The sequence below is a fragment of the Apostichopus japonicus genome, chromosome 12 (assembly GCF_037975245.1).
Source record: "Apostichopus japonicus isolate 1M-3 chromosome 12, ASM3797524v1, whole genome shotgun sequence".
NCBI classification, from domain to species: Eukaryota; Metazoa; Echinodermata; class Holothuroidea; order Aspidochirotida; family Stichopodidae; genus Apostichopus; species Apostichopus japonicus.
The window spans coordinates 26,008,586-26,021,155 of NC_092572.1; the positions used below are offsets into that span (position 1 = coordinate 26,008,586).

The 12,570-nt window shown below is 36.5% G+C and overlaps 1 protein-coding gene across 21 annotated transcripts in view; it reads right to left on the reverse strand.

The window, feature by feature from the left end:
* The window catches only part of LOC139978032 (cubilin-like), a 48,427-nt gene that overhangs the window by 33,347 nt on the left and 2,510 nt on the right, over nucleotides 1-12,570 (reverse strand). For 11 of the 21 annotated variants that reach the window (XM_071987959.1, XM_071987970.1, XM_071987969.1 and 8 more), the window contains exons 3-12: nucleotides 11,634-11,820; nucleotides 11,071-11,112; nucleotides 10,168-10,218; nucleotides 8,877-9,055; nucleotides 8,060-8,216; nucleotides 6,973-7,050; nucleotides 6,248-6,429; nucleotides 3,626-3,812; nucleotides 1,400-1,441; nucleotides 593-643 (exon numbers count right to left, since the gene is read on the reverse strand). In XM_071987959.1, coding sequence (XP_071844060.1) covers nucleotides 593-643; nucleotides 1,400-1,441; nucleotides 3,626-3,812; nucleotides 6,248-6,429; nucleotides 6,973-7,050; nucleotides 8,060-8,216; nucleotides 8,877-9,055; nucleotides 10,168-10,218; nucleotides 11,071-11,112; nucleotides 11,634-11,820 — 1,156 coding nt within the window. The remainder of the gene's footprint in view (nucleotides 1-592; nucleotides 644-1,399; nucleotides 1,442-3,625; nucleotides 3,813-6,247; nucleotides 6,430-6,972; nucleotides 7,051-8,059; nucleotides 8,217-8,876; nucleotides 9,056-10,167; nucleotides 10,219-11,070; nucleotides 11,113-11,633; nucleotides 11,821-12,570) is intronic. The other 10 variants (XM_071987973.1, XM_071987964.1, XM_071987957.1 and 7 more) reach the window with 8 other exon arrangements.

Sequence of the window (12,570 nt, forward strand, 5' to 3'; positions counted from 1 at the left end):
GTCTCTGTCTCTCTGTCTATATATATATATATATATATACTTTATTTATTATACTCATTACTATTTTCATTTATATATATGTATATAATATATATATATTATATTTTTTCTATTTTTTCTATCAATCCATCCGTCCGTCCGTCTAACCAACCATCCATCCATCCATTCATCTATATATCTTAACGAAGCAATGTACTTTCACGTATATATCTGTTTATTAATTCAGTCAAGTACTCGAACTTACGGTAGTTCTTAATGGACAGACGTTTGACTAGTAGTTGAAGTCATATTTAACTTGTCATAACATGACATCTTGAAAAATAAGTCGGGATTCTTTTCGTCGAGTTAAAGAGCCACGGCAACTTGACGAAAATTATCAAGTTTCCGATTTGCTGAGCTCGTCAAAATGTCAACGTTAGCGTTACTTAACAACTCGATGCATACCGTAGCCTATACTTTCTGACGTGTTTTACCAAGACGATGAGTCTACAACTCGTGTGTCCCTTCAAGAACACCGTACGAACATTGTCCACATACCACGTAATAACAATATTTAAATACAAATGACTAGCCTAGCCAATATATAACCTACCTGGTACCGTCAATGGAGTTGTAGCATAATTTCCATATTCATAATCTATCCCTGTTCAAATGAGAAATAAAACGAGACTGTGTTAACTTGCGAAAATCTACTTTTCCAGACGAATGAAACACCTGCGATAAGTAAAATCTCTGGTTGTTTGTGAATTTATGACATAGATAAGTAAACATAATAAATGTACACAAAAACATTACTAACCGAAGCCAAACTCAATTTGAAATGTCAAGTTGGTAATAAGTGCTGCATTATCTTTCATATATTGTTTGGCTCTTGACTTGATATATTGACTTGATATTGCACTCAGAAAATTGGTCTAACTAAGGTTGTTTTTTTTCATTCAATTAAAAACAATTTTTTTGTTCGTTTCTACTTTTGCGTACTGTGTCTTACATATGATTTACGTATTTTGACGTTTATCATTTTTAACTATTTACGGAGCGAATTCACGAAGTAAAAGTACGAAGGAGTGTGGACCTGCTGTCGTTGGAGTCAACTCTGTGGCCCTAAACACCCTGTGTATCATCATCCCTATACACACGGTATATCATCATCCCTACACACACGGTATATCATCATCACGATACACCGTTGTATCATCATCACCATACACCCGGTATATCATCATCACTATACACCGGTGTATCATCATCACTATACACCCGGTTTATCATCAGCACTATACACCTGGTATATCATCATCATTCATCACAAATATATCCAGACTTACAAACACCCTGGAATATATCTGTGACATCTGCGTTACCCTCTTACCCTTTTAAAAGGTAAATGTCCACTCACCATTAGCTTGAGTTGTGAAAACATAATCTGAAACGGTTTCGTCTGTGGAAATCAAAATAATAAAAAGGAAAAAGTTACTATAAACGTTGAAATTAACTACTTTATTGTTGAACAGTTGACGTCGCTGAAAATTCAACATCTTGAAATTATCATAAAATTATTATTTACTTACTATTTTCTGTTTATTTAATGAATATAACTCTATTACAGTTTGGAGATAATGCTCATATTCTGTTTCATAACAATTGGAAATGAACATTAAATTAAAATGGAAGAAAGTATTTATTGGCACCTGACGTCACCAAACTATTTATTTTTGCTTCCATTTGAAAATGTTTTACTCAATTTCGGCAGAATTGTGCCAAATTGAGCTTAAAATATGATTTGTTGTCCTGTAGCGGGCTCAAAAAGCAGGCACCCCTACAAAATTCTGTTTTGAACAAAGGGACTTCCCCTCATCAAAACATTTTAGTTTCTAGACAGTTCTTCCTTTAGAAGCACCCCCATGTATATAATCAGAGATTCCGTCCGTCTGGAATGAAGACTGTCTGGATATAGGTTAGGGCCTTGTGTGTGAGGACCACACATGAAACTTACAAGCAAGTGCCCTACAAAGAGATTAACTGGTTGTCCTTCTTTATTTCATTATCCTATCAGGTATGTTGAGTTTCTTCTTGATTTTCATGAGATACTTTAAGTAAAGTACTAGAGAGGCTGAAGGTTGTACTTAAAACTCATAATCACATTGTTGTTAGTTAAAATTAAGATGTAAAGTTACGGAGTGGCTCAGCCCATCGTAGAATTATTTCAGTAGGCCTATGCTGTGTGTACTGTAGTGTTGCTATGTATTGAAAACAACTGCATATAACAGGTTAGGCCGTGTGATCACATGTATCATGCTTGTTGAGCAGAAGTGTAGTACTGGGCAGGACCATTCCATATTTTACTAGAGGGTCATCACATATATCCTGGGGTTAGTGGCCAGTTGAGAGCTACTAGGGAAGATTAGAGTATAGCAGGTAGCTATGACCTTGAGAGTTTAATAGGTTGAACCTTGTTGCTGGTGATAAATGTATAGGAAGGAATTTAGGGTTGTATGTTTAGCCCAGCATAGCTATTGTTTTACATTAAAGTATTGGAAAGACATTTTCAGGGTATTATTCCAGTTAGTTGATTGCATGGTAACTGACACAAGTTAAAGGAGCATACTGTCATTTTATTAAGTTAAAGGAGCATACTGACATTTTATTATCAGTAGTATTATTCCAGTTATTTAGTCATGCTCATGTACTATGGAAGATTAAGGGTAATGATTTATATGTTGCCTTGAAATGACTTTACGGTAACTAGACCATCGTCATGCGGTGAATTGATTCAACTAAGCTTAATGTTCTAAGCAGTTAAAGGTGATGAAGGGTCACTGGAATTAGCTTGGGGAAGTTCATCCTCATGGTGAAGTGTCATCAAGGACATTGTTTTATATTCTTTGCTCTTCTCGTTCTGTATTGAATTAACTATATGTTCATTACCTATCTTTTGTAAATGTATTTAAGCTTTAAAAGTGTTACGCTATGCACTTTAGGAGTAATGTTAAATCCTATATGGTAACCGGCATCAGGCAACAAATAGATTTAACTGTTTTATGCAACTCCAGTCGAACTGTCATGCCATGTATTGTTTATATTATACAGCCGTTGTTATCGTATTCAGAAAGATGCTAGTAATGGTCATGTCTTAACAGTAGTAAATATGCAGAGGTAATGCCTGCGTGCTGTTGTATTATGATCTGGTTTCAGGAGAATCCCAAAATTACCATTTAGTTTAGAGTGAAGCTAGAAATAGGATTGTTAGGTTAAGCATTATTTACCCATACTTAAGTTCTTAAATTACAAAGTAAGATATAAGTGGACCTTTTGTATACAGACGGGTAATACACACATGAAACTTACAAGCAAGTGCCCTACAAAGAGATTTACTGGCTGTCCTTCTTTATTTCATTATCCTATCAGGTTTTGAAGCGACGTGGAGGCAACAGTCCTATTCATTTGAAGTGTTGGATTAGATTCAATGGATTATTTGTCACATCTTGCAGTCTCCAGCACAACACCCTACCTTCTCCTACGTCTCAGAACAGCCCCCCCCCCCCCCCCACGATTGCATGCATGTATCTAATGAAATCGGAACGAAAGTAAGAGGTTTGTAAGAACAAGATAATTAAAAACTAACCGGTAGGAGCCAAAATCGATTTGTCAAGAAATATCACATCTGCTCTGAACCCCGTTCGGCCTATGCTTGCATCCGATTTAAATACTAGCAACATCTCGTTGCCAGAATTACGTACGACAAACGACTCTCGATGACCGCATAGAGTTTGTTGTAGATTGTCAACAGAAGGAGAAAGACCAGCATAAACCTAAACGAAAGTATATGACAAGAAAGTGTGCATTTTTTGATTGACCGAATTCATACTTTTCATGCGACTGTAGCTTACCTTGATGGTATTCCCATTGCGGTGCCAAAACGAAACATAAATAGTTTGTTTAGTTTGCCTGATGATCGCCCTGTAAAATGTGCGTGAAACTAGGAGTAACAAATTAATTTGATGTGAATTATACATTTGAAAGGTTCTAGTAAACTTTTTTTTTTATCATTGGACGGTGTCCTTGTCATCGCCAAGCGCCTCAAGTTATCACGAGTCCCTTCGCAATTAAGAGAATACATGGTGTATACACATGATCACTGCTAAAAGTAAATGAAAAATATTATTGTGAATTGTGTATGTAAACATGACCAGGTAATATACACATTACCTAACCAAAAGGATGAGAAGTAATCAAGCTAATATTTTGTTACATAAAAGTCTCCTATATAAGACACAGCGTGGGCTTCGACAACCAAAGAACTGGATCCAACTCTCAACCCCACTACCTTTATACATCGATACTCTAACCGTAAGATCATGGCTGTGTTAGAGCAGTTGACCGGTGCATAATGTCGGTTAGCCATCTATCGTGAATTCTGTATCTTAACATATACTGATACTATACACATGATCTTTACCTAAAGGTTGAGAAGTGATCATACTATTTATTGTTCACCACAATGTGTAGGTCACTAGGGTCAGATATGAAGTATACATCTTAATCCATTAATTATTGTAAGGGAGTGTTAGTAACATGTTTTCGGCTTTTTTTACTCTATATTTATCAAACATATTCAATAAGACGTCATTGTGTAACATTTAATGTAGCTAACGTATACATTTAGTTAGTTCGTGTGCTCGATTCGGATGCTAACATGGTTGCGTGTACTCCTCGTTATACTGCTGTTTTGACTGTACTTGCGTATTCTAGCCATCTTAAAGCAGTAGGTAGTAGAAAAAATTAGAGAAAATATAATAAAATAACAATTATTGTTCACTACAATATTTAGTCAGTTGAATCTCATGTACTTTAAGTACTCAGTGTCGATATTGAAAGGAATATTTCGGGTTTCAGAATTTTACTACAAGGATACGATAGGGTTGTATGTACTCGTACATATATTTTGTACTAGGATACGATAGGGTTGTCTGTACTCGTATTTGTACTTTGTACTAGGATACGATGAGTTGTCTGTACTCGTACATATAATTTCTACTAGGATACGATGGGGTTGTCTGTACTCGTACTTATACTTTGTACTAGGATACGATAGGATTGTCTGTACTCGTACGTATAGTTTGTACTAGGATACGATAGGGTTGTCTGTTCTCGTACATATATTTTGTACTAGGTTACGATAGGGTTGTCTATACTCGTCTTTATACTTTGTACTAGGATACGATAGGATTGTCTGTACTCGTACATATACTTTCTACTAGGATACGATAGGTTGTCTGTACTCGTACTTGTACTCTTTACTAGGATACGATAGGGTTGTCTGTACTCGTACTTATACTTTGTTCTAGGATACGATAGGGTTGTCTGTACTCGTACATATACTTTGTACTAGGATACGATGAGCTGCCTGCACTCCTACTTATACTTTGTACTAGGATACGATAGGATTGTCTGTACTCGTACTTATACTTTCTACTAAGATACGATACGGTTGACTGTACTCGTACTTATGCTTTGTACTAGGATACGATAAGGTTGCCTGTACTCGTACTTATACTTTGTACTAGGACACGATAGGGTTGTCTGTACTCGTACTTATACTTTCTACTAGGATACGATAGGATTGTCTGTACTCTTACTTATACTTTGTACTAGTATACGATAGGGTTGTCTGTACTCGTACTTATACTGTGTACTAGGACACGATAGTGTTGTCTGTACTCGTACTTATACTTTCTACTAGGATACGATAGGATTGTTTGTACTCGTACTCATACTTTGTACTAGTATACGATAGGGTTGTTTGTACTCGTACTTATACTTTGTTTTAGGATACGATAGGTTTGTCTGTACTCGTACATATATTTTGTACTAGGTTACCATAGGGTTGTCTATACTCGTCTTAATACTTTGTACTAGGATACGATAGGGTTGTCTGTACTCGTACTTATACTTTGTACTAGGATACGATACGATTGTCTGTACTCGTACTGATGAAAGATAGATACTAGTGCAAGTTGGGGTACTCCTAGCCTTTACTCGTACCCGTACACACATACCAAGAGGAATTTTCAGATTTACTCGTACTCATGCTGTTGTACGCCTTCTAAAAGTATGCGCAAAGTTTAGCGAAAGTAACAAATTATCGCAATAGTAGCAATGGTTAATAATTTATGGCCTAGTTAGTTATTGAAAATGCAATTTAAATCATTGATGGCGTTAGGAATTTTATTTCGTATATATTTACCTTAAGAGAGTCATATATGCAGTCAGAATGACTTTCCAGAGAAAACGTATGAAAAGTGAGTCGAATCATTTTGTTCGATGGCGCCCGGATAGTGTAGGTACAATAGCTAAGGTCCGGGTAGTAATCTGGGTAGTTTGGTGACGTCATTGTAGCGCCAGTTTGATTAAACAGTTGACTACACCCTGTGAAGATATTTATTTTCTTATCAGATTTCTAGTAGTTTTACTTCCAAACGTCGTCGTTTTCTCAAATGATATACACACACTTAGTTATTTTAATATTCTCAACGACTTACCTTTGGCACGACTAAAGAAGAGACCAAAACCGAACAACAGAAAAATGAAATCACAAAAATCCATCTTAAGAAAACCTTCTCTCGTTTCGTTCCTTTCATGAAGAATAATAGAGCAGCTACATCGAATAAGTTTCAGCTAAACAGGCAAATCGTGTATCAATAAACTAATTTTAATACAAATTTCCATCAGTTTGTATGCACTTTGGCTTAGGCATGATTGATATTTAGTAGACAAGAACAATAACAGGATGCTGACCGCAACTTTTAGGTGCCGTGAAGAACATTATGATCTCTCCGTCTATATGTTGACAACGTTGTAAACGTCTATGTGATCATAAATGAAGATGGGTGTTAAAACGAAATGTAAAAAGTTTAAAACGTTCGATTATATACTTGTTAACTATATTAATTGATTGGTCAAAGCCCTTACCTGCCGGGTCTATTGTGGTAAACTCATTAATATCTGTAGGATAGTTCGCATAAGTTGGTACATTAGTTGAATCGGACACTGAAAAGATAAAATCTTTTTATAAAACTTTCAACACAGAAGAAAGGAAGTTACTGACAAAGAGGAAAAACACATTTATAAAAAGAATATATACTCAAACATTTCTTATTCAGTGGTAAAAAATAATGAGACCAGGAAATCATTTTTCCCAAAAAATGTTAACTGTAAACATGATTTTTTGTTATATTCTTTGGCCAAGAAACATTATTTAAAATTCCCGAAAAATACAAAAGATCAAAAAACGTCAACAGTTTTTCCTTTCGTGGAAGATTTAGTCATGTGAATATATATCCTAACCCTCATGGAAGTCTAAGACCACACCTATGATCTTTTCAAACTTGTTGCTAGGTTCACAGCTTGTCACCATGGTAACATGTTTAAAGGCACTTGCACCGATTAGGAATATTACCTAGAGACTTGCTACCGACCTTCAAATACCAAGTTCAAACAATAAAGAGTTGAAAAATAGCAATAACAATAAAAATGAGGATACCAGACTCCGGGATGATCGTAACGTTTGCCACCGGACCACTTCTTGAAATAACACCGTCCCTATCGATTACGAAACCGAAGATAAATCCCGTGGTGCCAAACTTGTTGCTTGGTTCACATCTTGTCACATTGGTAACTTGTTTTAAAGGCACTTGCACCGATTGGGAATATTAACTTAAGACTTGCTACCCACCCATCATATTCCAAGGTCAAACAATAAAGAGTTGAAAGATAGCAATAACAATAAAAATGAGGATACCAGACTCCGGGATGATCGTAACGTTTGCCACAGGACCACTTCTTGAAATAACACCGTCCCTATCGATTACGAAACCGAAGATAAATCCCGTGGTGCCAAACTTGTTGCTTGGTTCACATCTTGTCACATTGGTAACTTGTTTTAAAGGCACTTGCACCGATTGGGAATATTAACTAAAGACTTGCTACCCACCCATCAAATACCAAGTTCAAACAATAAAGAGTTGAAAAATAGCAATAACAATAACAATGAAGATACCAGAGTCCGGGATGATCCTAACGTTTGCGAGAAAACCACTTGTTGAATAATAACTGTTCGATCTGAATATCATCTTCAAACTGGTTCCCGTGCTTCTTATTTGTCTTGGTATCGAGAATCCGCATAATGTATCCACTAACTGGTCGCCATCGTAGACCTAAAATATACATAATGTGAATAATGAAATAATCAATACAAACTATTAAAATACCAAATAATTATTCTGACAAGTCAATTTGTCATTGTTCCGTCATAGACACAGGAATAATGTTACTACGTGACAGTGATAAGTACAATATTTGAATGGTGTTGTGTACGTGTTGATGGTGGGGTGGGTGGGTGAGTTACCCTTTAATCATGCCCGTCCATTGATCTGTTGGCCTCACAAGCGTGACAATTAAGGGAGTAATACCAGAGAACAGCCGTTTTCTATGTAGTGCCATGCCGAGAGTATTCAATCGTGAAAATGCTCAGCAAATTCTAGGGAGGACCCCGAGCACCTCCACAGGAACCGCAGTAATACAACACCACACTATTTTAGTTAAATCATGGATCCGTCCCTGCTCTCATTTACTTATTCCGTAGTATAAAGTCCTTATATCTCGAGCGCTTTATTTTGAATTATACAAAGCTCGTATGAACTTGAATTCCAAATAATACCAATCAGGAAAACATTCTATTATTTTATATTATGGAAGTATTATTTAGTTTCTTCTTCTACTTTGGGCCTTTTGTGTGTTTGTGTGCAATTGCTCTGACCGAGGAATTAATCTATGGGTACTTTGTACAAAACTGTTCTGCACTATAAAGAAATTACCTTTAAGGAATCATATCTACAAGAACGATCATACCACACTGCAAAGCGTAAGAAATCCACTGTGATCACATGACCCACAGGTGCCTCTACGCGATAGAGACATAAGACGTTGTTGCCGTAGTCATCGGGGTAATTAGGAGAACTGATTTGTTCATCAGAATTGACGTAAATGTAGCAATCTGTGGAAAAAGTCATCAATTGCACATATTTATATATATATATATATATATATATATATATATATATATATATATGGGTGTGTGTGTATGTATGTCACCAGAAACAGAACGAGTATTGTTCGGTACGGGTGACAGAAGCCTACCGGGGAATTACGACCTTCCTTACCGGTTTAGGACATCTGGACGTACAATCAGCGTCCATGTCCTGGTTGGTTGGGGTGTCCGCGTACAAAGCGGGATGCCCGGGTTTGAATCCCGGTGGAGGCTGGAAGTTTTTTCACTGTACTTTATTTAGTATACTCATTATTATTTTCATTTATATATATATATATATATATATATATATAGATATTATTATTTTTTTTTATCCATCCATCCATCCGTCCGTCCGTCCAACCATCCATCCATCCATCCATCCATCCATCCATCCATCCATCCATCCATCCATCCATCCATCCATCCATCCATCCATCCATCCATCCATCCATCCATCCATCCATCCATCCATCCATCCATCCATCCATCCATCCATCCATCCATCCATCCATCCATCCATCCATCCATCCATCCATCCATCCATCCATCCATCCATCCATCCATCCATCCATCCATCCATCCATCCATCCATCCATCCATCCATCCATCCATCCATCCATCCATCCATCCATCCATCCATCCATCCATCCATTCATCCATTCATCCATTCATCCATTCATCTATATATCTTAACGAAGCAATGTACTTTCACGTATATATCTGTTTATTAATACAGTCAAGTACTCGAACTTACGGTAGTTCTGAATGGACAGACGTTTGACTAGTAGTTGAAGTCATATTTAACTTGTCATAACATGGCATCGTGAAAAATATGTCGGGGTTCTTTTCGACGAGTTAAAGAGCCACGACAACTTGACGAAAATTATCAAGATGTCGACGTTAGCGTTACTTAACAACTCGATACATACCGTAGCCTATACTTTCTGACGTGTTTTACCAAGACGATGAGTTTACAACTCGTCTGTCCCTTCAAGAATACCGTACGAACCTTGTCCACATACCACGTAATAACAATATTAAATACAAATGACTAGCCTAGCCCATATATAACCTACCTGGTACCGTCAATGGAGTTGTAGCATAATTTCCATATTCATAATCTATCCCTGTTCAAATGAGAAATAAAACGAGACTGTGTTAACTTGCGAAAATCTACTTTTCCAGACGAATGAAACACCTGCGATAAGTAAAATCTCTGGTTGTTTGTGAATTTATGACATAGATAAGTTAACATAATAAATGTACACAAAAATATTACTAACCGAAGCCAAACTCAGTTTGAAATGGCAAGTTGGTAATAAGTGCTGCATTATCTTTCATATATTGTTTGCCTCTTGTCTTGATATATTGACCTGATAGTGCACTCAGAAAATTGATCTTACTAAGGGTTTTTTTTTCATTCAATTAAAAACAAAATTTGTGTTCGTCTTGTATTTTTGCGAACCGTGTCTTACATATGATTTACGTATTTTGACGTTTATCATTTTTAACTATTTACGGAGCGAATCCACGATTTAAAAGTACAAAAGGAGTGTGGACCTGCTGTCGTTGGAGTCAACTCTGTGGCCCTAAACACCCTGTGTATCATCATCACTATACACCCGGTATATCATCATCACTATACACCCAGTATATCATCATCACTATACACACGGTATATCATCATCCCTATACACCGGTGTATCATCATCCCTACACACACGGCATATCATCATCACTATACACCGCTGTATCATCATCACTATACACCCGGTTTATCATCATTCCTATACACCCGGTATATCATCATCCCTACACACACGGTATATCATCACGATACACCGGTGTATCATCAGCACTATACACCCGGTATATCATCATCATTCATCACAAATATATCCAGACTTACAAAAACCCTGGAATATATGTGTGACATTTGCGTTACCCTCTAACCCTTTTAAAGGTAAATGTTTACTCACCATTAGCTTGAGTTGTGAAAATATCATCTGCAACGGTTTCGTCTGTGGAAAACAAAATGATAAAAAGGAAAAGTTACTAATAACGATGATATAAACTACTTTATTGTTGAACAGTTGACGTCGCTGAAAATGCATCATAAAAGTAATATTTACTTACTTTTTTATCTGTTTACTTAATGAATATAACTAAATAACAGTTTGGAGATAATGCTAATATTCTATTTCATAACAATTGGAAATGAACATTAAATTGAAATGAAAGAAAGTATTTATTGGCACCTGACGTCACCAAACTATTATTTTGCTTGCATTTGAAATGTTTTACTCAATTTCGGCAGAATTGTGCCAAATTGAGCTTAAAATATGATTTGTTGTCCTATTCATTTGAAGTGTTGGATTAGATTCCATGGATAATTTTGTCACATCTTGCAGCCTCCACCACACCACCTTAACTTCTCCTACGTCTCAGAACAGCCCCTCCCCCCCCCCCTTTTCCACCCCATGTCTAATGAAATCTGAACGAAAGTAAGAGGTTTTTAACAACAATATAATTGAAAACTAACCGGTAGGAGCCAAAATCGATTTGTCAAGAAATATCACATCTGCCTTGAACCCCGTTCGGCTTATGCTTGTATCCGATTTAAATACTAGCAACATCTCGTTGCCAGAATTATGAACGACAAACGACACTCGTTGACCGCATAGAGTTTGTTGTAGATTGTCAACAGAAGGAGAAAGACCATCATAAACCTAAACGAAAGAATATTACAGGAAAGCGTGCATTTTTTGATTGATCGAGTTCATACTTTTCATGCGACTGTAGCTTACCTTGATTGTATTCCCATTGCGGTGCCAAAAAGAAACATAAATAGTTTGCTTAGTTTGCCTGATGATCGCCCTGTAAAATGTGCGTGAAACTAGGAGTAATAAATAAATACCGTGTGAATTATTCATTTGAAAGGTTCTAGTAAACTTCTTTTTTTTATCATGCGACGGTGTCCATTTCATCGCCAAGCGCCTCGAGTAATCACGAGTCCCCTTCGCAATTAAGTGAATACATGTTCACTGTTATAGGTAAATGAGAAATACTATTGTGAATTGTGTAATGTAAAGATGACCAGGTAATATACACAATTACCTAACCAAAAGAATGAGAAGTAATCAAGCTAATATTTTGTTTCATAAAAGTCTCCTATATAAGACACAGCGTGGGCCTCGACAACCAAAGAACTGGATCCAACTCTCAACCCCACTACCTTTATACATCGATACTCTAACCGTAAGATCATGACTGTGTTAGAGCAGTTGACCGGTGCATAATGTCGGTTAGCCATCTATCGTGAATTCTGTATCTTAACATATACTGATACTATACACATGATCTTTACCTAAAGGTTGAGAAGTGATCATACTATTTATTGCTCACCACAATGTGTAGGTCATTAGGATCAGATATGAAGTATTCATCTTTGTCCATGTAAATATTGTAAGGTGAGTGTT